Source organism: Rhipicephalus microplus, chromosome 9, assembly GCF_043290135.1.
Source record: "Rhipicephalus microplus isolate Deutch F79 chromosome 9, USDA_Rmic, whole genome shotgun sequence".
Lineage (NCBI taxonomy): Eukaryota > Metazoa > Arthropoda > Arachnida > Ixodida > Ixodidae > Rhipicephalus > Rhipicephalus microplus.
In genome coordinates this window covers 133,187,671-133,213,222 of record NC_134708.1, presented here as the reverse complement: position 1 = coordinate 133,213,222, position 25,552 = coordinate 133,187,671, and the positions used below count along the sequence as shown (strand labels likewise).

Sequence of the window (25,552 nt, the reverse complement as noted above, 5' to 3'; positions counted from 1 at the left end):
AATGCACAGGACATAGCGGACATGACACTCTGTCCTGTGTATCTCTGTTCCCGCCTGTGTTCGTCGATTTCGCGCTTCGAAGTTTAATAAAGACGATGCCTATACAATTCCAGGCGGTGCAGCCTGAACAAGACAGATCAGTTTGTAACACATTTGTTCCGCAAGGTCCTCGCGCGTTCAACCACACAGTCCTAATTACAAGGCTGACGAAAAAAAAAAAGTGCATTGACGCAAACAGGTCATTGAGTACGCTCGACAAGTATCCACCGCTTCGACGAGCAAATGCTGAAGGGCCTACCACATCATTCAATGCGCGTCATGGGACACTTCGTCATTCGGATCCTCGCGGAAACAATCCACCTCGTACTCCTCGCTATTGTCCGACATGCCTCGACGTTCTGATACCGTCACCCACTGTCGCGGAGACCGCACGCCGTCGTCGGCACGGATACACATGGCGATCTGCTTCGCCCGAGGAGCCCGTATCTTGGTAACTATCGTCCACATGCCGTCATCGTCGAACTGGGCGCGAGTCGAAGCCCGCGGCGAATCCGTCGGAGTCGCACATTGTTCAATTATCGCGGCCGTCGAGCCGTTGAGGTCGAGGCGGGCAGCAGCAGGAGGCCTCCGCGACCGGAACGAAAGCAGAGCGTAGGTGGAGAGCATCAGTACGACCACGGCCGCCATGACGTCGCTTCTGTCGGACGAGAAATAAACGCACGCCAGACTGACCAACTGAAGTGACCACTGGATCAAGTCGAGAGTTCGAGGGTTGGTCGGCGGACCGAACCTGTAGCAGACCGCGAAGCTCAGGGCGGCCGATCCGACGACGTAGCAGACAGCGATGTGCCGGTAATTGTTTAAGACCTCCTGCAAGTTGGACCAGAGGAGATCTAGCCACGACACGACCACGGCCCAGCCGAAGATCAACAGGGCGTAGCCCGCGGTCCTGCGCGGAAGCAAGCGACTCGCGATGAACACGGCAATCAAAAGGAAGGCTAGGACGCCGACGCACGTGCCTGAGGTGTAGAAGACCGCGGCGCTGCGGGAAATGACGGGAGCTGCGAAAAAGACGACGACGCCGACGCAGAACTGGAGGACACCTCGACGGTCGATTTCGCGCGCGAACGCGAACTCGTACGGTCCTGTCGAATACACGCCAACGCAGCGGTGGTCCCGACTGTTCAAGCTGAGTTTGCGCAGAAATTTAGGCATCGTAAAGCTAGGTAAATCGATACCGCTGTGGAGGTACTTGTGCTGCACGGCCCACTCGTCTTCACCGGTGAACAGTCGCAGGTCGTCGGGAGCGAGGTAGAACTTGAGCGTCGCCGTTGTGAAGAGGTCGACGAAAATGGGCAGGCCGTCGTGTACCGGCGGCTCCCAGCAGTACACGTCGATGCCGCCGTCGAACTTTTGTGGCGACGAGTAGACGCCACGTTCTGTCAGGACTATGGCAGTTCCCAAGACACTGCCTAGAACAAGGAAGAGCACCGTCACCGTCGACGAGGTGAACGCGGCGATGGTCATATCGCGATGTGTTCCCAAGCCGCAGGTACGGGAAGACTCGAGCGAGTCGCGAAGTGTGTAGTCGTAGGCAAACGCTCTACGCTTTTGTCAACGTACCCTTATATGTGACGACCTAAAAATCGTACGGTACACGTCGATTGGCGGTTACGCCGCGAATACCACGCCAGAAAACACACAACCGCGTTATCGAAAGGATGGCGCGGGCGGATTGAAAAGAAGTGACGTCACGCTGTTCTCACTGAAGTAGTGCTGCTGCGCGCAGTTTCGCTTTCATGTACAGATTTATTGTTTTTTTTTGTCCGTTTTCGTCGTTTGTTTTTATCACACCTCAGACCTGTCGAACTTCCACAGTTTTTACCACCGACCGGGTTCTTCGCCGAGCGCAAACTTCTTATTACGCGCCATTAATGTCTCGGGAAAAATCTTTAGAGTGCTTGAATAAGCTAGCGTCGTAAAAATCAAACATCTATCGACTTCACTTTGTGGGTGTGCAGGCTGTGCTCGCATTTATAGCCCCCCAGGCGCTAATGCGTCAACAAATCCAGAGGAAGAAACTTTATTCAGAAAGAAAAAAAAAATTTGAAATGCAGGCAGTTTGGTCGGGCCCTCAGTCCAGGGCTCCGCTGGCACGAGCGGCTCGCTGGACCTGGTCAAGCAAAGCTATTTGGCTCTGCCTGTCCTCGTCCGCAAGCCATGCCTCCCACTGCCTGTGAAGCATGTGTGGTTGCTTCGTGATGTGTGGGCTGTCGATGTGTGTGGGCCTCTGGGTGCACTCCCATGTTATGTGGCTGAGTGTTGGTACTTGTGAACACCACGGACAGGTGTCTTTATATCTTGCGGGATATATTCTACTTAGATGGTACAAATTGGGAAAGCTATTGGTTTGTATTCGTCTCCAATCCCTGCTTTGCTGGCTATCCAAGTCCTTATGTGGAAGCCCATATTCCTTTCGTTGTTTCCTTTGTTGGAGGAGGATGTCACGCGAATTGGAAAGAGGTTCAACGTCGTGGCCTGCCGTCGCTCGGTTGGTGATGCCTCGAGCTATACGGTCTGCCACGACGTTCCCCTCCAAACCTTCGTGAGCAGGACACCATACAATGTGATGGTCTCCTGTTATGGGTTTATTCAAAAATTTATACGCTATTTTAGGTAGCGTTCCTCGGAGAAACATTCGGCATGCCGCCTGTGAATCGGAGAGCACAACCACTGATTCTCCCCTGATTTCTGCGTTGGATATGGCTATTGCTGCCGCCTCTGCCACTCGTGTGAAACAAGTTTTAACCGACGCCATTGTGGTGTGATTTTGTGCTACAATTGCCACTACATGTGACCCTCTGCTCGCTTTACTTACGTCTGTAAAGACGGCTTCTGAGCTATTCTGAAATGCTTTGCGTAAGGAGTCTGCTCTCGCTTTCCTCCTTCCTGCGTGATACGTCGGATGCATATTTCTGGGAATAGGCGCTACAGTTAAATGTGTGCGTTTTTCCGCATCTATTAGCACCGTTTCCTCGTCACAATATAACGGTCGCAATGTATATCCCATCTTTTCCAGAATTCTTCTCCCATGATAGCTTGAATTGAGCCTTTCCTTTTGAGATAAAAGCACCGCATTCGCATACTCCTCAAAGGTATTGTATATGCCCAATTTCTCTACCCTCTCGGTTTTGGCATTTTCCGGAATCCCCAATGCTGCTTTGAATGCTTTCCTTATTATTGTGTTTATTTGCTTTGTCTCCTGGTTTGTCATTGTCTGGTACGGTAGCGCGTACGTAACTCGGCTGATCACAAATGCATGAACGAGTGCAATGGTTTCTTTCTCCTCTAGTCCCATTTCGCTATTTGCTATCCGCCTGATCATCCGGGCCACATTCGCCGTGGTTCCCCGTAGCCTTTGTAGTGTGTGTGACGTTCCCGAATTTCCTTGTATCCACATGCCAAGCACGCGTATTACATCTGCCTCCCTGATTTGTCTCCCATCCAGCAGTACTGCTACCGGTATTAAGTCCTTTTTCTTTGCGTATCTTGCCCTAATTCTAACCATTTCAGTTTTTTCCGGCGAGCATTGCATTCCTGCAGCTGTCACGAAAGCTTGTATTTTATCTACTGCCTCCTGGAGGGCGTTTTCTTTGTCCGCATAAGAGCCACCCTTTGTCCATAAGGTGACATCGTCTGCGTAAAGAGCTGCTCCTAGACCTTTTATATTTTCCAGCTCACATGCGAGCTTTCTCAGGCCGATATTAAATAGTATCGGGGATAGCATGGCTCCCTGGGGGGTGCCTCTATTTGGGTAGTCGAAGGTTTCAGATGTAACCGAGCCTAAAGAAATGGTAGCTTTCCTGCTTGTCAGAAATGACCGGACATACTCATATATTCGTTGGCCGCAGTTAATCGATTCGAGGCCTTCCATTATCACCTTGTGTGATATTGTATCGAATGCTTTCTTGATATCTAGTGCTAGTACGAATTCGTCGCTTGAACCTCTGTTTGGGTTCATGACGTCATTTTGCAACAGCAGGAAAACATCCTGGGCCGATACATGTGGTCGGAAACCGAACATATTCACCGGTAGCAGACCCTCTCTCTCTACATAGTCTGTCAATCTAGTCAATATTGTTTTTTCAAAAAGCTTACCCAAGCATGAGGTAAGGGAGATTGGTCGGAGGTTCTTAATATCTCTTGGTTTCCCTGGTTTTGGTATTAACATGATGTTTGAGTCCTTCCATTCTACTGGAAGGTTTCCTCCATCTACCCATACCTTTTCATTAAAGAAATCCGTGATTCGTCGAAGGGCCGCATCACTCAAATTTCTAAGCATAGAGTTTGTTATTTTGTCTCGTCCTGGGGCGGTATTCTTTTTGAAAGACTGGGCCGCCGCATAAACCTCTTCAAATGTTATGGGAGCGTCTAACTCTGGTTGTTCTTTTCCTGCATATTTGCCATGTACCACTTCACATGCGTCTTGTCCGACATATAATTTCTTGACTTCGTAGATAAGTGCGTCATCGTTACCTTTAAATTCATTCTCCAGAATTCTTAAAGCCCTGTTCGTCATTGTTTTTGTTGCCCCTGGATCGATCATACTCCTCAGGATGTGCCAGGTCTTTTTGGTTCCTAACGTCTCTCTAAGTGAGTTACTAAATTGCCTCCAGTTACTGTTATTTAGTTGACGTGCGTAGTCATTGGCTTCCTGTGACAACTGAGCTATCCTTATCTTCAATTTGCGATTAAGCTTTTGCTTCCGCCATCGCTTTGTGAGGCTTCTCCGCGCGTCCCACAAATGTAGCAGGTGCTTGTAGACTGCTGGGATTTCCACGCTTGTTTCCATTTCCTTTGTCACTTTCCTGTGTGCCTCCTTTATCTGTGTCACCCAGTTACCTAGATCTATTATTTCCCCTTGGTCTCCTACGTTCTCCCTAAATTTGTTCCAATCAGATATTGTCGCTTTCCCCATTCTTCTTGTCGTGGCGGCATTAATAGTTATTCCGAGAATGTAGTGGTCGCTTCCCAAGTTTTCTCCGAGGTGCGCCCATGAGACGTTTCCTTCAGAATTTGTAAACGTTAAGTCCGGTGACGTGTCTTTTGTTAAGCTATTCCCGACACGTGTCGGTAGGTCTGGTTGTGTAAGTTGGCAGAGATCATACCGTTCAACAAGGTCTACAAGGAGTTTGCCCTTAGGGCTGTCCTGCTTATATCCCCAATTTCTGTGTGGCGCATTAAAATCCCCCATGATAACTAACCTGTCTTTCTCTTTCAATAAACCCATCGCATGTGCTATAATGTTCTCAAAGTCGGCTCGTCTCTCCTTAGGTGGGCTATATATATTGACCCCCACTGTTTTTGGTCCTCCACGTTTTTTGGGCCACACTGTTATTATCTGGTGTTGCACTGCCTCATTGCTCACGTAGCTGACACTCAATGCGATATCTTTTTTGGTAAATGTCGCCACTTGTGGGTACTTTGGGTTAACATGTCTTATGTATCCTCTCAGATTTATCTGAAATTTGCCTACTTCCTGAAGGCAGATTATATCAGGAGGGATTGGAGATGCTCCAATAAATTGTTTGAAATTTTCAAGTTTTGTTCTCAATGAGCAGCAGTTCCACTGCCATATTTCCGTTTGCTCGGTCTTTTTATTGTTACGGTGTCTAGCCATGATTGGTATTCTCGGAATCTGTTATTCCACTTTCTTTAGGTTGTCTGGTGGGGGCACCCGGGCTCTGACAAGATCTCTTGCGAGGATTCTGCGCCTGACTCAAGTCGCTTATGGTGCGTTCCATCTGGCCTAGTTTGGCAAAAACAAGTTGAATTTGTTGAACTAGGAACGCTATCGGCGGTGTTTGTGGTGGTTGCGTTGCCACGGGCTGCGCAACGGGCTGCGAGACAACAGGTGTGCTCGCCGGGCTTTCTGTGTTGCTCGACTGGTTTAGTAGTGACTCCAGGCGCGCCATTCGAGACTTAACCTCCTGTAGTTCTGTTCTAAGTTGTCTGTTTTCAGTTACTACCCGCTTGTATTCTGGGTGTTCTGTGATCGTTGGTGTAACGGGTTTATGTTTGGTAGTGGGAGATACGGCTTGCGCATAGCTTACCGCGTCCGCCTGTGGGTTGCTATGTGCAGGACACGCCCCCGGTGGCTTGCTTCTCGGAAGGGCTTGCGCGTTCGGATTGTCCTGGGAGATTGCTCTCGGCGTCGAAGTCGACTTTGGATGCCGCTGTCCTGGTTGTCCTGTCTCCACGGCACGTTTTTTCGACGGCGTGCGGGTTCTGGAACGGCTCTTTCGGGTCCCGCCTCGTCCGTACTCCCATTCTGATTCCTCTTCCTCCGACTGAAACCAGCGAGGGGCTGGCTTGTGTGGTTTTTTGGGTGGTTTCGCTGCTTGCTTGCGAATAGGCTTGAGGCGTTTCAGACAACTGCGGTCTCCAGTGATATGGTTTCCCGTGCAAATTGCGCATGTCGGAGTGCAATTATGGTTTACTTCGGGGTTGCGCATTCCACAGGTATGGCACACGGGTGAGTCTGGCTGCGGACACACGTCGGTGCGGTGGCCAACCGCCCCACACGCCCGGCAGAATTGGACGGTGTTACGAAAAGGAATACACTCCTTCTCACCTCCTCTGTAGTAAACATATCTTGGTAGAATGTCCCCGAAGAAAGTCAAGACGGCACTCTGAGAGTCTCCCAACATCCGAGCGTCGACCAGCGTCACGCTCTGGGTGCGAAAACGGATGCTCGCTTTGATGGTCTCAGACGGGGTGTGCGGCTCTATACCGTGAATAACACCTTTTTTGGTTCCTTCACCTGCCGTAACGTACACGTTGACCGGGTGTGGTCTTCCGTTGATATTCAAAGACGTGACGCCTCTCATCGCCATCGCGACGGTCGTGTCTGGAGTCGACGCTAGCGCAATGTTGGACCCCGGTCGGATGCGGAGAATAAACTGATCCCACCTGACTTTTCCTTGGCAAGCCTCCACTATAGCGTCGGAGATCGCTTGGGTGGTCACATTCTTCAGAGGCAGTCCCTGGTGAGGTCGGAAGACTACTTTCAGATCGTCCTTGGGTAGTGCTGGGGGCCTCCGTCTTGTAGGTCGACCCCGGCGCTTTGGCTGGTTGTCCGTCGTAGGTCTGCTGCCTGCGGAGAAGTCCCCTCCTTGTTGAAATTTCCGCTCCTTCGCCTGTTTCTTCTTCGCTCTGAGCGATTGGGATATTTGCCATCCCTCCTCTGTGCGGTCGGTCTCCGTTGGGGCGGAAAAATCTGCGGCGGCGTGCGTGGACGCCGCGTTGCAGTTCCCAGGCAGTGCTGCTTCATCCCGGTTTTGCGCGGCAAAGTCCATGACTTCTTCACCCAAACCTGGTTCGGATTGTCGTACGGACGCTGTTTGCGACTCCCCAGTCGAGTCCATAGCCGTCAGCAACCGCGGCAACGCCGTGGTTGTCGTCTTCGGGCGAGCGTCTCCCGGCGTCGCGCCGCCGCTCCTCTACTGGACGCTAGAGGTAGCGAAGGCTCCACATGGGCGAACGAAGAAGTGGCCGTAAAAACAAGAAAAATGGTCCGATTTCAGTGAAACTGGAGTCCACCGATACCGGAGCATCTCCCCTACACGCCTGTGGCAATTTCTGGACGATTCAAGGGTTGAACCATACAGAAAAGACAAGAACATACGGAGCTCGATGTGCACGCGTCTGCACTCATCGGCATCCCAGCAGCGTCCCAACAAATCCAGAAGAACTAGCCCCATTGCAGTCGTCGTGATCGGTAGTCATTTTGTCGTCGTCTGCTAATCGCGCTCATGCTCACTTCGTCTTTGCAAATAGCCCCCACCCCCCCACCTTTTTTTTTTTTTTTTTGCTGCGCTTTTATTGCCAAAGTAGTCGCCTTTTTCGAAATCTTCAACTGGCATAGGCATCTTCGCAGGAAGAACATCGACTCTTCTATTTGACCGAACCTCCTGCCTTCATTAATTAGAATGTTAATTGGTCTATTTTTTATTGCTGCAATTTGCCACAGCCGAAAAACTAGTTATGAAGGCAGCGAGAAAGTATTACACTTTCCTTGGTTGTAAAAAATTTTGCACACGTTTTTGAAACCTTATCTGTGATAGTGTTGCAGAAGCTTCAGAGGCCTACCAGATGAAAATTTCCTGCTGGTTTTCTAATGGTTTCGGCAGTGATGGTTTATTATTAGCACATTTCCAGTGGCTACTAAGACCAGCAGTTGATGGAACCAGCAGCTGCTAGTTCCAACTCGGGGGAAGACCTTAATTCACTCACCGAGATGAATATCTCGAACCAACAAGATGGCACCCACACAAACTTAAATGCATGCATGTTTCTGCTCGCTTCATAGCAGGTTTGGAGTTGGAGAAGTCTATAGCTTCCATGGCTACCCTCGTTGTGCCATTTGACTAGTAACTAAGCCAGTGCTTAATGTATAGCCTGTGCACTCGGTGTCCCTAACAGCACACACATGGCTGTTAAACAAACAGTCATACCTAGCTTTCAAGAATTAATTTTGCTTCACAGCAACAAGCTTCTTGCAGCTGCAGTTGAATATTAATCCTTATCAGCGCTTTGTGATTCACCTAATAGCTGCTTGCGCAGCTTTTGCTTTAGCAGATCCTAGCTATTCTCTGTCAGGATTCCCGTACAATGTTTTTCAACTTCCCCAGTACTGATTTTTTTTTTTTTTTTTTTTTGTCGGCCCCACTGCTTGAGTGTTTAGCGGCAATGACAATTGCTACGCCATACAGCTGGAGCTTGGCTTTCGTTCTCGTACCGGATAGGAATGCGTATGACTTCTCCGTTTCACAAACTCTGCAAAACCCTCTTTGGTATCAGCCATAGTGCTTGTGCACTGCAACTGATTGAAATGCAATCTGGTGCACAGTCTCATGTGCAACAGACTATCTCAGTCAAGCGCAGTAGCCTAAAATGCTCCCCATTCAAATTTAGTCGAGTTCAGAGATATATATATTTTCATAATTTCAGCACTAAGTGCAAGGTTATCTGTTTTCCCCCTATAAATCTAAGTTTGATGATCTGCAATGGAAGTATAATACATTTTTCTATCTCATTTTCAAGCATGCTGCCAGGCTTTGTAAAGATGACCTTTTTTTTATTTAGTCATACTGTTAACCCTCACTTGAGGGTCATTACAGGGAGGGTGGGTGCACAAGATTACATAACTAGCATTTGTAAGATGAATTCCGTAAGATATAGCACACTTGTATAAGACACATAGTAGTTGCGTGCTTTTCACTCATAATGTTTACAACGTCATATTTATGACATATAGAACATTTGTAAGGAAACAAATACATGATAATTAATAATCTAAACATTTTCAATGAAATGCCTGTCAAGAGCAACCTCAAATTCTCTCAAAGTACATTTTTGCACCACATTATTCAGTAATTCATTCCACATTTTAATAGCATCACAAAAGAGCTTATTGCATGCAGCGGTATAGGCAAGAACTGTGCTGTGGAAAGCTATTTGTGCTTGCTGTACCAGATACAACAAGAAGTTTTTCAGGGGTCAGGGGTTGCTTCGGCAGCTCGCCCAACGCTCTCTTCTTGGAGTAAACGGTTCCAGTGACAGTTCGAGATAAGCACGTCACTTGCCCATATGGCATGCGCAGTGTCTTTCACAACCAAGGTTGGTTTGCTTATCACCAAATATTTTTTTTTTGTGCATGCATCGCTTAAGACGATGCCTTTCATCAAATGGAACTGTGAAAAAGGAAAATAATGGAGCAACTTTAATTTCATCCACCTAGAGGTTACAAGAAAACACAGCATCAAGCTCAATACATTACCAATAGATGGCTTGCACGTGACGTCACAGATGCAGTTTCTGAAAGGAATTGGTGCTCCACGATGGCTGCTTTGATGAAAAACGGGTTGCTTATATGAGAAAGCGATGCGACATGAACGTGTAGTGCATGAAAAATGAAGAAATATGCATGTGATGTTTTGATAATATTAATGTGACATTGGAAACGTCACGCCCCCACGCGCTAGTACTCCAACATGGCACTTTCAGTCACGTCGGTGCAAGCCATCTATACATTGCAGTCACAGCTGTGTTTAATATGCATTTATAGCTATGACTCTAGGAGCAGGAAATAAGCAATATTGTGCTGTATGTTACTTGTGGTAAGTGTACATCAAAACTAAAATTATTTGGCCAATGCACCTGGCACAACACTAGGATGTAATGCATGAATAGTATGTACAGTTTATCACACCTGTCTACATATACTGCATGAGTGGTGTGCTGGAAGTCAAATGAAGCAAAGTGTTACTGCAGTTGCTCTGTTAGAGGCAATGCACCTGTGCCTGTTCAGTTCATACTGTATATCCACTCTGCACAAGAACACAAGCATTATCATTGAAGTTGACTATTTGATTTATAATTTCACCGTATTTTCTCCCCACAGCACTGCTCAAGGCAGGTGCGACCAGAACTGTACTCTTGCTATTGCGAGGCAATAAAAACTGTGTTCATACTTTTCTTAAAAGGTACATAAATTAAAACTGCAAGCTTGAGTATGCTAAAAAAATCTCTTGTGGTCAAAAAACACACAAAAAAAAGACAAATGGCAAACATTATAGTGCAAGCAACAGGCTATAGAAAAGATTTTATAGTTAGCTACGCTACCTAAGATCTATAGTATAGCTATGTAGCAGCAGAAAGAAAATCGTAGCGTGAAGGTCATCAGGATTTGAAGAATGTCATAAGTAAACTCTACATGGCATTCACTACTAGTACATATATACATGTGCGTATTGTAATCGTACATTCATTTCAAGAACAACACTTAGTATGCATTATAACTACGAAAGTGTTTATATAAGGTATTATAAGCATGACAAATACGGTAGTTAGTTTATGCTGACATAGTGCCTTTGCTGGTTGTACATTTTGTAAATCACTCAATAAATTTTCTTAAACACCAAAAAGTTCTCACTGTTACTGATGCTTTGCAATTGATGCCCAGAAAAAGTTCTTACCATTTGTTTTCCATAATGATAGCAAATTTTAAAAATTTTTCTTGTAAGCTTCTAGTTAGGCGAATGTTTGTAGTTATTCATAATATAGATCTAGCGCAAGCTTGTATTTGTAACCCAAATTATACGTGTGCACTGCAATAACTTGAACAATAATGCGTTTCATAAAAGTGATCAATGGGTTGAAAAAGGTGTGACACATTACATGCTATATAAGAGCTATGTGGTGATATTCCACCTGAGCGCGCTGTGTGCAATGTATCATATACTACATACATCACTCATTTTAGGGTGTTTGGCATAACCATATTGTTTACAGGCTCATCCCATGTCACGTACGGTTTCTGTGATGTAGATTTCCATTGTTCTACTTAATGGCACTACTTGTCTTCATTCGTCATTTAGCCTAATTAGTATAAGATTAGCAGTGCCATTTTGAGGGATTAACGATGACAAAGTTCTTCTGTAGGTAATTTTACATTGTTTTTGTTTAACTAATTAACAAACAGTATAGAGCACAATTAGCTGTCAATATTAAGTGTGTATCTAAATTTCCTGTGGAAAATAGAGCACTGTTATATGCATTGATTATAAATTTAGTGTTGGTGAACCTAAATACGAAAAGAATTATGGCATCTTTCCTTCTTTTTCTCTTTTCCACTCTTCATTATCCTCACCAAAGGCCTGAAGAATAAAAGAAAGAAGACTTTTCTTTAGCAAGAGCGCGCTCGAATGGCTGTCTGAGTGTGTGCACGACTTTTTTTTGAGTTACGCCTCACACTGCACTGACAAATTCAACAGAATATCGGCCCTTATTGAATCCCTGGCTGAGACCATTATGTCAAACCCGTAAACTGGAAGTGTCATGAGGCTGAGCTGTAGGGTGGCGAAACAAAATTTCTACCGACTCAGGTCTGCTTCTCCATTGTGCATTTTCTGTGGCGAGATGGAAACTACCGAACATTTTGTTTTGACCTGCAGATGGTTTATTATTTCACAAAAAAAAAACCTCTTAGAGACATTTTTATGAGCTCTTGAAATAGAATTATCAGTGCATGCCATTCCATCTTTTGGAGCCTCTATTTTTGGGTTCTCTAATGCAAAAGTGCATGCATGAAAGTGCAGAATAATCTCAATGAAACCAGTTGTTTAATTGAAGGTGAACTGAAGGTGAATTGAAGGTGAACAAGAACAAGTTACACCATCAGTCCAGCTTTGAAGCTTTCAGCTAAGGCCGATGCCTAAGAACTCCCCTGGCAGGAGTTTTTCCCCCTGGTCGGCATCTCTCCCATCCAATGACTTACCTTTGAATTTTTTCTCATGCAGCGGAGTCACAAGTCTTCTCAACAAACATACTCAGGTTATAGAAATCACGCAGAAATCTTTGTCTCTGAAATCTTTCAAAAAATATATCAAAGCTTACCTTCTATCCTGTCCTAAAGATTGATAAGTTCTGTATATAGCAATCATATGTTTCTCTGGTTTCGCTATTTGTAGTGTTATGACTCTTTCTTTATTACTGTACAAGTATGTACTCCATTTACTCTGTACAAAAACAATGTTACGCATGCATTATTAGTGTGTTATATTGTATTTCTTTGACCATGCTCTCAGTGGTGCTTTCGTGTACTTGGGTCCCGTCAGGCAGAGGACATCTGCCTTTTGCCCTTGTATCCGAGACATACATTTGTCTGAAATAAAGACAACACCAACAACGAAAACAAGTATCCCTGTGGCCTTGGTACCATCCAGCGGAGACTCCATTTGTCTGAACAACCCTCAGGCTATCTAGGAATCCCTTCATTTTATCACTCCACTATACCAGATGGTAACATATGTTAAGACAGTTCGCTCGAGGAAGTATTGTGTGCAGGTTGCCAGACCAGGTCTGTGTTGCTGATTTGCTCAGATGCACCACATTTCGCAAAAACTCCGGTGAGTGCATTCACTCCTGCTCATCTCGCTTGCACCAAGGGAATTGTAAGAGGTGTTGATGCAAGTCTAACTCTGCAGCAAACACTAGTGAAGTTATCGACAGAGAGCGTCATTGCAGTCTACCGCTGTAGTAGAATAGCTGACAAGACCAGGGTGCCTACTGAGTTGGTCACTGCCACTTTTGAGGGTACTACATGCCCTTCAGATATTAGGGTGTGGCCACTGGTATTTAGAGTGGATCAACTAGCACTGTGTCCACTTCAGTGCCATAATTGCTGGCGCTTTGGTCACAGTGTACGCGGATGTAAATCAGACCCACACTGCTGCAAATGTGAGGAAGACCATGCCCGAAAAGATTGCAGCTCCCAAGATGAACGATGTTGCCTATGTGGTGGGGATCACAACGCTGATTATTCCAACTGTTCAGCTTGTTCCTAAGAAATAGATTCTAAAAATAATAGATAAACGGCGATGTTCCAAGAGAGAAGCGACAATCACTGTGAAAGAAAGGGCATTTAGGTATGCAAAAGTTGTGACTAAACATAATGTAATCCCAGAGCAATCTCTCACTGCAATTATTGAAGCAGCTGTGCAAAAGGCACTAGCAAAGGCAATGGACCAGATATTAGCGAACTTGGCTATTTCGGAAAAAATGAATCCCGTTATTCAGTCTGCTGGTCAGGGCACTGCATCATCCCTGAATTCTACACCGACATAGTGTACCATTGAGGCAAGACATCGGATGCCCAATCCTGAGTGTGAAATTGCGTCAACGAGCTCATCTTTTACCCTTTTTTCTGAAAACCAGCCCATCCACAATATGGGAATGACAGACACAGAACATACTGCTAGGGCTCAAAAGAGAGCAATCTTGTCTGCTAGCAAGGACTTCCTCAGTCTAAATCAAAGAAGAGTCAGCCAAGAACTATTCTCAAAGAAAGTATACTAGAGAAGGCAATTTCAATTGCCGCGCTTTCTTCACCATAGGGTCGTTGAAAGTGCTTCAGTGGAACTGCCACTCCATTTTTCAGCTTCTGTAGACTTTTTTTGTCTTGTAAATCAATTTCATCTGGATATATACTTACTACAAGAAACTTGGTTAACAAGGAAAGCAAGTTTTCATTTAAAGTCTTACAGATGTTTTCGATTAGACCGATCTACTAGAGGCGGAGGTCTAATCACATTCATTTCGATTAAAATATGTCGTAAGGCAAAAATAATTTTTCAAGTTATGGATCCAGACTGAAATTTTAACTGTAAAGCTAGTCCTTCCCGGATGCTTTCGATATATATTATAAACGCTTATTTTCCTTATGGTGTTCAGTGTACTAGCCATCTTGACAGGGCTCCGAATCTTTGTGGGCCTGATATATTGATTTCTGGGGTCTTTATTGGCATCATATTTCTTGGTGTTTAAAAGACAGATTCCTGTGGTGACCGGCTGTGGAACTGGTCATTAGATAAAAACTTCTCTTGCAAAGACTCTGGATCTTACACATTTGCGAGAGGCCTAACCTGCTCTACAATCGATCACACATTCCGTAGCAGTATTCTATCTGTATCTTCGTGACGACCCATTGATTGTGCCACCAATAGTGACCATCTTCCTGTAATTTATGATATTGTTCGTCCTGTGAAATTCACTGGTGAAAAAACTAATAATTTATAGATTATAGCATATTCGAAAATTAATTGATGTCAATAATTTATTCACAATATGATGCTTGTGATGAACAAAAAGTACAGAAAATTTGTCGTGTTTTAGAAACTTCCAGAAAAAAGTTGGAATTTATTGTTCAATCAAAGAAAGATCATTCGTTCAACACTTGGTGGAACGCGGATTGTTCACGAGATTATAGGAGAAGGAAAGCAGCCTGGAAAAGCTTACTACATAACCAGTGTCTGAAAAATTGGACCAACTATAAATTCTACACAACTATATTCAAACAAACATTAACTAAAGCAAAAAAAAGCGTATGACACTAAAGATTATGATTTTCTGTCGAAAGCCAAAAATAAAGCTGCAGTTTTCAAATTTCTTTGTAGTAGAAAAATTCTTCATAGTTCAAACATACATTCATGTGTTCTAACTGACAAAGAAATAAAACTAATGCAGAACGATATAGCAAATGGTCTGGAAAACAGATTCTCATCTCTCCTATCACCTCACACTAAATGCAAAACACAGTGTGATGATTTCAGTGAGGTATCAATGACTAAGCTGGCCACGGTTCTGCAAGGACTTCTAAATTCTGCACCAGATGGTGACAGAATAACTACAAAAATGTTAAAAATCCTTTTCTATGAGGCTCCTATTACTTTATTAACTATAGTTCACCATTCCATGAAATGCTTATGGATTCCTATTAGTTGGAAAACTGCTAAAATATTTCCAGTTCTTAAAAACAAAAGCACAGGATACACCCTGGACAATATTAGACCCATTGCACTAACTTCTAATCTGGTTAAATTAATAGAAAGAATTCTTCACGCTCATCACATTAAATTAGTAGAAGACCAAGAAATTCTGAGCCCCTTCCTAATTTATTTAGACCTGAATGCTCTATTTGGCATGCCCATGTGAACTTGGAAAGCTGAATCAAACTAGCGTGCCATCACAGACAAATGGCAGTGCTGGTAACATTGGATATCTCAAAAGCCTATGATAGCGTAGAACATAAAATATTATTGGATTAATGAAAATATCATGACATTCCTAACTACATGGTGAGATGGTTTAGTGAGTTTCTAATAAGAGATGCTAATCAAAGACACTTTTTTTTTATTCACCCTAGAGCAATGAAACTTGAGCTAATTATGGAAATTTTTATGCTGATTTCAAATATATAATTAGTTTTCTTGTAAGTTGGATACATTTAGCTCTGCAACATGACAAAGTGAAAACCTTAATCCTTTTGATTTGTAGGGTTTAACGTCCCAAAACCACGATATGATCATGAGAGATCCCATAGGGGAGGGCTCCGAAAATTTTGACCACCTGGGGTCCTTTAACGTGCACCCACATCTGAGCACACGAGCCTACAACATTTCCGCCTCCATCGGAAATGCAGCCGCCGCAGCCGGGATTCGATCCCGCGACATGCGGGTCAGCAGGCGAGTACCTTAGCCACTAGACCACCGTGGCGGGGCAACCTTAATCCTTTTGCCCCCCTCTTTTCATCCCTAAACTTCTGAAATTTTTTGCCATTCATAGTTCATAATGTTTCAAATAAAGTGTAGAATGCAAATAACTAATTAGGAAGAACATACAAAATATGTAATAGGTGGTAAATATAATAGACGTAAAAAGTCCATATTTCACCGACCCTAATAAAGGTTTACAAACAATTTGTTATTATACAATAAAATATTGAAATTTAAGCTAGATAATTGTATTTGTCATACTTTGAAAAAAAAATTATCGAAATTTCATGAAGATTCGAGCACTAGAAGTGCCCCAAAAAGGAGGCGCACATTAAAAAAAATGGCTAAGTTTGTGTTTTGAGAAAAATCAGTTTCAATGTTAAAATTGAGTTTTTATTTATGAAAGATATCATTAAATCTGATGAAATTTGCACACCAAAAAGAACAATCCTTCTTGTAGTGGGCACTGCCACTAAAATACGCCAGCACCATGAGTTTGTCCCTCTCGGCTTTTTCGAGCTGACTCCTAAGAGACATTCCGCTCACAGACAGAGCCATGAAACACTTGCCAAACTTCCGCTCCATCTGGCAGAGCCTTGTGCTGTCTGCAAGCTAGGAGAAAGTTTGACAGGACTGCGAAATCTGAACTAAGTTCAGTTTCATGCCATTTTGCAGCCATGTTTGTGCCACATACCGTCGAACATAATGGCAATGTCGTCCCCGCTAAGTTCCCTCACTGCGAGCAGCTCTTTCGACCTTGCAAGATTGGCATTCATGTCATCCATCGCTGCATCACGAACTTTCCGGCTGACGGGTGTGAATGACTTTTGATGCATTGACTTCTGCAAGCCAAGAACTGCCATAAATCGGAGCAGCTACTCGTAGCCTATTCCTACAGAGTGCGCCGCACAAAGGCTTTCACTTGCGAGCAACGGCTTTATTCATTCATAACGGAGATAATTACACAAAAAAAGCATTTTTCAGCTGTGCTGCTCGACAAGACATGGACCCTGAAAATAGGCTTCACAGCACATACAGGCGTGCAGCAGCCAATGGCGGTACCCGATCCGTACCACGTGGTAAGGCAGTCGCGGCACTCGAAAAACGCGCAGAAGTGTGCTTTTTATTATTTCTTGCGCTTCATCAGCGAGGGAAACTGTTATTTGAGAGTAAGGCTCGAGTCCTCGGCTCATGCGATCAACAGTGGCAAGCGGCAACGCATTATCGGCCGCAAGGTGCTCTGCACACTTTGGACCTTTTAACAGGCACCTTGTGCTCTTTAGATGCAATTTTAAAGCATTTCCAGTTAAGTCTCGACCTGCATTTCTTTTTTCATAACAGTAGAGGCAATAATCTTATCCAAAAAGATGAAAATAAAAAATCGGTAGAAAACTCGCGTTTTTCGACTCGCACCTCCCCTTAAGTGGAAGGGTGTTTTATTGCTCACTAAAAGCTCATTCTTCAAATATACATTCACAGTCACGAGGAGTTCATCAGGGCACAGTTACCTCATCTCTTTTTTTTTTAAACATATTATACTAAGTACCATTCCCAGCCATTATGAACTATACACATGTATATGCCGATGACATAGCCTTTTTCGCTTCACGTGCGGATATACATTCATTATATACTCACTTACAATCATATATGTGTGCCATGAAAAATGGCTAAATGCTATTCATTTATGTCTTAATGTTAAAAAAAGCACGAATATTTTCCCCCTGGATAACTCAGTTATTATCAGACTGACTTGCAACTTGCAGACTATACCACAAGAGGACTCGGTAAAATATCTGGGATTTATTTATGATAGCAAGCTCCTTTGGCATTTATACATTGAATACATAGCCAGGAAAGGGGTACAAGCACTAGGAGTCCTACGAAGGCTATGCAACAGTCAATCGGGGATGCGGAGAGATTTATTATGATATACAAAACGTACGTGCACCCCGTTTTAGAATTGGGATGTGTTTTATATTCGGGTGCTTCAGCTTATAAATTGCGTTTTCTGGTACTCCTGGAAAAAGAGGCCCTAAGGTTATGCCTTGGATTACCGAAATTCATCGCCAATAATGTCCTGTACTTAGAGACAAGTCTACCCTCTATTTTGTGCAGATTTACAATTTTCATGCACCAGCCAGTGTTTTTTTTTTTATCGTATTGGCCTCGGTTTCGAACTCCACAGGTAGAATATGTACAATCACTCATTGGTCCATTAAATGTTAAACTGTGTGAAATCCCTTCCATTAGCAATTCAGGGCAGATCTCGAAATGATGTTTGACGATATATATCCAAATCATGCAAAGACTTTGTCAACACATTAATTAAATGGCCTTCGGCAAAAGCATTTCAAAGCGATAAATATATTAGATATCATAGCTACAGATACCTCGCAATCTGAAGAGAAATCTGGCGTTGCCATTTTCTCTGAAACCTTCGACTGGTCCTTCTCACTACGACTACCCAATTTCGTGTCAGTGTTTTCGGCAGAATTTATGGCGGTGATTATGGCATTAAGAAAGCTCAGCCTGCCAGCCTCAAGTGTGGCCATAGTTACCGATTCATTATCTTTGTGTTCGACGTTTGCCTCCATTAGGGATTCGTATTTATCACGCACGTTTCATTTTCTGGTCCCAACTCATATACGTAACTTTAATCTGATTGATATGGGTTCTGGGACACAAAGGAATAAAAATGAATGAAATGGTGGACGCTCTAGCGAAAGCAGCTCTGAGTGGTCCAGTACTTTCAATAATTCCCACATCAGCACTCATAATATGTTACAGATTTCAAAGGCGTGCCATAATTGAAGACTCTGGTAAAACATTAATCACTCACATAAGTGAATATCGACACCTCATGTTCCCTTTGCGTAGGAAGTTCTGGTCAACATGCAAAGGAGAAGTTATGTTTACGAAATCACGCTGTAGAATTCCAAAACTAAATCATTACACCCATAGAGTTAGTCTGGCTCTTTATCCTTTTTGCTCATTGAGTAATAAGAATGAAACAATCAAGCATTATTTTTCATCGTGCAGTTGCTGCAAGTTACCGGAAAAAAACATTAAAAAGTGGCTTTTATTTGAATAAGATTGGATTTTATTATTTCTAATAATCTCTTCTTAGGAGCCTCCTCATTAGGATATCTGTTCTGCTGTAGAAATATTCTTAAACTAAACAAGGCGGTTTTGATTGCATATCTCTTAATTCACAAAATTTAATTTAATCTAACCATTTTATAATTCATTAAATTAACAATTATTATGTGATCCCCTTTATATAATTACTCGCTTCTTGGCCAATCTCCCAGAGTGGGTGTCAGCCACGCAATTAGACCATCATTATCATCATTAGATGCAAAGCATTTCTTTGCATACTGCGGGAACATTCACTATCTATCTACGTATCTATCTATATAGCCACCTATGTCTGGGCGCTCCCGTAATCACCCCCTTAACTTGGCATAACAGAAATGAGTATGGGAGGGTAAGATGGTCTGACGAATACAACTGGTCATGACATAAAGAATGTGGCAATCTCGTCGCATACATAGTCAAACCGTTTCCGCCAGGCACATGTTGCACATGCACGTACATATACCATGAGTGGCATGTGCCACAGGTATGCGGTTATGTGCCACAGGTGACTGACACTTGATGTCCACTTACGAACTTTGAGAACAAAAATCGTAATTTTTAACGCAATAGCGTAAATAAAAAGCTGGCATCGGCTGCATTGACCCAACGATCGCAAAGAAAAAATGTCAGGGTAGCAGCAGAGATCAAAGCCCAGCATTCTTCATGGTAATCAAATATTCTACCACCTGTTTCATTCGTGTGTGGAATGAACAGACTGGACAGCTGGGTTGTCGAGAAACAAGTCAACCCCATCATTTATTCTGCGTTGGTAGTTATAGCCGAAAGTGGAAAGGGTTAGAAAAGGCGAGGGCCAGGAGTACGCACGAGGCAATCATGCATGTAGATAGCACATGTGCTTTCATCAGATATGATACATCCTCCTTCCAAACAGTTGACGAAATTAATGCCGCTGGCTTGTCTGCTGGAACTGCTGGTCATAACCCAGACGCTCTGGCAACCGCGTCTGTCGTTGACTGCGTCTCAGTGGTTGAGGTGACGGCTGCTGAGCTTCCATGGGCGAGGCTGCGGTGGTCGATGACGCCTCACCTTGAAATGGGATGTGGTTGTTGGCAAAATCTTCGTCGTCTGATGAACCAACACTATATGGTTCCTTCGTCGCCAGAAGGTGCCGACGGTTGCACATCAGCACAGTGTTGTTCTCTGTGCGTACGTAGAAGGACCGTGGGCCTGCTGATCCGATCACTTTGGCTTTCGTTGCCCATGGTGTCTCATTCAAGCGAACCACGTCATTGTCGCAGAGGCCAGGTAGGGTGCGCCTATGATGACTTTTCTGCCGGTGTTTCTTGACGAGCGTTGCTGACACTGGATTGAAGTCCGGCAATGGTGTGCGCAGCGGCCTTCCTCGCAAGAGTTCGCCCGGAGACCGGCCATCTTCAACAGGACTCGCCCTGTAATTCAACAAGTCCAGCCAGAAACACTCTCCTGCAGCTTTTGTTTTCTTTAGGATGCGTTTTACAACTTGTACACCTTTTTCTGCGAGCCCGTTCGATTGCGGGTACTGCGGGCTTGATTTCACATGCTTAAAGTCGTAACGCTTTGTGAAAATAATGAACTCTTGGCTGCTAAACTGTGGGCCATCATCAGTACAAACCTCGGCTGGTATGCCGTACCTTGAAGATATTGCACTCAGTTTATCGATGACAGTACTGGCTGTTATATCGGGCAGCAGCTCCACCTCCGGGAAATTGGACATCAAGTCATAGGCGCACAAATAATGTCTTCCCGAGTACTGAAAGAGATCGACACCGATACGGTACCATGGCTGAGTAGGCGTTGGTTGCATTATTAAAGGCTCGGATGGCTGTTTATAAGCGTATGTCTTGCAAGTTGGTCATCTTTCGATCAAGGACTGAATTTCCGAGTTTATATTTGGCCAGTAAATCATTTGTCTTGCTCTAGCTTTACACTTTACCTGGCCAAGATGGCCTGCGTGGATCCCTTTCAACATGTCACTACGCATGTTTGCCGGTATCACCACTTTAGTGCCTTTCTATAGTAGGCCGTTTACTACGGATAGCTCGGCGGCCACCGGTTTCAGGGGGCCATCGACAGGCTCTCCCTTGGCAAGCTTTCTTAGCACTGTGCCAAGATATGAATCGAGAGCTGTTTCCTGTGCAAGTTTTCTAGCTGTCGTTTCACTTACGAGTGCTGATACGACCGTGACGGCATGAATCTCAACGTCACTCGTGCCTGCAGCTCCCTTGATTCCAGGAACAGGTGATCGGGACAGCATATCAGCAAGGGCCATCTGTTTACCAGGAATGTACGTCAGCTTGTAATCATATTTCATCAATTTCAAGAAAAATCGTTGCACTCTGGGTGGCATATCACTTATGCCTTTCTTTAATATGTCTATCAGCGGACTGTGATCACTCTCGAGGGTGATGGTGCGGCCATAAACAAAATAAGTGAATTTTTCACAACCAAGAACTGCAGCCAAAGCCTTTTTTTCAATCTGTGAAGATCTTTGCTCCGATTATGTTAAAGCTCTCGATGCATAGGCTACCCGCTGCCAGCAGTTTCCATGACGTTGCAGAAGTGCCGCGCCGACCCCACTTTGAGAGGCATCTGCAGTTACCTTTGTCTCCCGATTTGGATCAAATATAGCAAGCATTGGGGCATTACTTAAATCTCGGTGTAAGGAAAGGACTTGAAGACGCCGAGGGGCATCAAACCAGAACTGAAGAAGACGAGCGGAGAGCAGGTGGCACGAAGGCGACAACAAGAAATGAAGAAGAGAAGAAGGCACGTGCGATTACGAGTCAACTGTGTGCCAATCAGCTCATGACCAGTGGTGGCCCATAGAGGTGGCGTGCCACGATTGGGCCACGGGCGACCATCACGTGGCAGTGGGCTTTGTGGCTGGGGACGAGCCGAAGCAGCGGCAGACGGGAGACAGCGGGCCGAAGCGTCGGACGCAGGCGATCCAGGTTCCGGCCAGGGAACGCGGCCGTCCACGCTGCTGCCGTCCAACCACCAGCTGGGCGGCATTGCCGGCACGAGTACTGCATCTCGGGGCGCGGCCTGGTCTGCTGTTCTCTTCCTTGCCGAGGGCATCGCGGATCTCGGCGAGGCGTCTCCACGGTCAGCCGTTCGACACAGCGATGAACGTGGCCTGGCTAATGGTCACGGATGCGTCGAGCATCGCGTCTCGGCGCACGCTCTTCGCTGGACGGGCTGGCCATTCCCCGCATGGAGCATCGCGTCTCCGATGCGGGTTGACTGCTCCGTGGCCGAACCCATGCCATCAAGCGCCGGTGTCACGAGAGTGTCGCAGTTCGGCAAGGGACGAGCGAGATGTTATGCCGGGCGAGACGCGGGCGTGTGTACGGAGGACCATGGAGCCGGGCGAGGTCCAGGGTGGCCGAGGATTCAGATGCCAGGGGAGTTGCCGCCTGAATCGAGGATCGCCGAGTGGTGCCGAGCCGGACCGAACGACGCGCCAGCCTCGGAAGTGGGCCGCGAGCTCACGAGGTGCGCACCCGAGGGTACCTGGCTGTGCCCTGGCCAAGGCGACGAACGCCAGTGAGTGAGCTGCCGCACCGCAGCTGTAGCGAGCAGCATTTCAGCACGGCACAGACGGTGCTGTGCTGGCCAGAACCCGCACGTGGAACCGCTACGCCCGGAAGGTGATCAAGAGCTTGGAAACGAGGTCCGAGGTCGCGCTGGTCAAGGCATCTCCGCCACTGCAGCTCGAGAGTTGAGGCCACGAAGGCAGACGAAACGGTGTGCCGCTCGAGAGGACGAGTGCCTGGGAGCGTTCCTGAGCCGGACGTGGGACCCGTACGTGTCGGCCAGGTCGAGCTCCGGCGTGTTCGTTCGGGGTCGAGTGCGCCGGCCTGTTCAAGGTGCAAGGACGGGGCCTGCTGAACGGCTCCTGCCTGGGTGCAGTGGCCGGGAGCAGGTTCGTGGCGAGGCCTACCGGGCGTGGTCCTCGTGAGCCGGGGCCTGACCCTGAACCTCAGGAGTTGCGACCCTGACTGCTGGCCGCGACGTCTGACTAAACGGCGCTGCACACGGTAGCGCATCCGTGTGCCGTAAGCCGTTCCAGCCGCTCCAGCCGTGCCACCTTTGCCCTCGCGCACGTCGACAATCGCATCATGTCGGGACGACGGGGACCCAAACTGTGAGGCAGCGTTTTTCTCTTGCGAACTGAGAACTCTACGCGCTGGACTCGGTGTAAGCGTAGCCGCGAGCTCTCCGCATGCTAGAGGTCCGACTCTCGTACATGTTGCGTGACGCGTGGCGTGTAGGGTTGGACATATAGTTTTATTTTCACCTGCCACTTCGTTCTCTAGTGTATAATATAACGCTTCTTTTGTTCGCATCCATTGTTGATGTTAATCCTTTTTCGTCCGCTATAAATAAACACAGTGACGAACGTCCTTAACCATCACAATAGACATATAGCTGATAGACATATAGCCTGCCATTCTTTTTCGTGGTTTGGTGTCCAATCAAAGATGGCACCAGGTTTCATGAGAGAACGCAAAGTAGACGTACGCTGCGAGAGAGCTGGTAGGTAGTTGCTGAAGTGGTTAACTACTCCCAGTAGCCTTTGGACAGCCAATTCGTCCTGAGGTCTTGGCATTTTCAAAAGACCGTCAACAAGATCAGGATTCGGCCTAATATCCATGTGGCTAATGATGTCACCCAAAAAGAGCACTTCTTGTTGGCCGAAGCGACATTTGGATGCATTGAAGGTAAGGCCTGCTTTTTCAGCTGTTTCTAATGCTCTGCGCAGCCTCTCATCATGCTCAGCCCTGGTCCTTCCCCAAATTAACACATCGTCTACGTACACGCGTACATCGGCAAGACCATCAAAAACCTCGTTAAGGGTCTTTTGAAACACTTCGCTCGCCGACGCTATACCGAACGGTAGACGAAGAAAGCGATACCGGCGGAAAGGCGCCGCGAATGTGTATATCTTCGACGATTGTTCGTCTCATGCGATTTGATGAAATCCCGCATTTGCGTCGAGCCGCGAAAAGAACTTCGCGCCTGCCAAGTCTGCTTCAATATCCTCTCGGCGCGGCATTTGGTAGTGTTCCCTCTTGATGTTTTCGTTGATGCGTCTAGGGTCCACGCAGACCCGCAATATGCCGTCTTTCTTTAGTACAATGACAAGGGGGCTTACCCAATCTGTGGGGCTGCTGACCTTCTGGATGATGCCCTCCTTTTCCATTCTGTCCAGTTCAGTATGTAGAGGCTCACGCAGGGACAGGGGAACCCTCCGAGCTGGCTGGACGACTGGCATGGCATCCCTGTGCAGCTCAATCTTGTACTCACGTGGGGCGCATCCTGTTCCGTGGAAAAGACGTGGAAACTCTTTGACAATTTCTTCGGTGTCGTTTGTCGTCATGCTGTCAACAGCCCGCTGTACGATTCCAAGCTTCTAGCTGGTGTCCAATCCTAAGATAGTGCTGTGGTCCTTCTTTACTACAAAAAATTCTGCGAACGGCTTGCGACCACCAATCTTGATAAGCGCTGAAAACTTTCCGATATGCTTGATCGTGTTGCCACCATATGATCTCAAAACTGCGCTACTGGGCATCAGGGTCGTCGTCTTGAGCTTGCGAAACATTGAAAGTGGCAGAAAATTGGCCTGCGATCCTGTGTCCACCTTAAAGGGGATGTACTTGCCGCCAATGCACGCGTTCACACGCCAGTCCCGTTTTCTGCTTGCGCAGCTGCTGGCGACATTCAGTACTTCGAAGTCGTCGCTCTGATGTTGCACTTCATACATGCGCCCTTTCTCACTGCAACAAGACGCGAAGTGGTTGCGGCCATTACACGAGTAACATACTTTTCCGTATGCCGGGCAGCATCTGTAGGCATGCCTTCGGTTGCAACGATTGCATTTTAGGTCGTTCCTGAACCCTCTAGGGGTGCTCTTACTGGCTGTGACAGCGTTCATATCAAATTCTTCCTGTGTTTTGTGCCAAAATTCATTTTGATGAGCTAATGTTTCCGCCGCCTTGCAAAGGATGATTACTTTTTCGAAGGTCGATTTTTTGTCCCTGAGCATCTTTTCTCGAAGCCTTGGCGAGTTTGTTCCAAAAACAATTTGGTCTCGCATCGTGTCATCTGCCATGGTCCCAAAGTTGCAGCGCTGCGCTTGTTTTTTAAGCTCGCGTAGAAACTGCTCAAAGGGCTCTGCCTCACCTTGACTGCGGGAAAGGAACACGTATCGCTCGTGTATTTCATTTTGCTGCTCCAGGCAGTAATCTTCGAATTTGGCAACTACGGTGCTGAAATCCTCCTTGTTTTCTTCT

General features: G+C 45.9%; 1 protein-coding gene and 1 pseudogene across 1 annotated transcript; both read right to left on the bottom strand.

Annotated features, from left to right (window-relative positions):
• The window catches only part of LOC119163075 (uncharacterized), a 392,637-nt pseudogene that overhangs the window by 88,550 nt on the left and 278,535 nt on the right, over positions 1-25,552 (bottom strand).
• LOC119163074 (nuclear envelope integral membrane protein) lies at positions 177-1,666 on the bottom strand. Its single transcript, XM_037415008.2, has one exon. The coding sequence runs from the start codon at positions 1,525-1,527 to the stop codon at positions 307-309; it is 1,221 nt and encodes a 406-aa protein (XP_037270905.2). The 5' UTR covers positions 1,528-1,666; the 3' UTR covers positions 177-306.

Coding starts and splice junctions, on each gene's coding strand:
- LOC119163074 (XM_037415008.2), bottom strand. CDS start 1,527: ATGACCATCGCCGCGTTCACCTCGTCGACGGTGACGGTGCTCTTCCTT.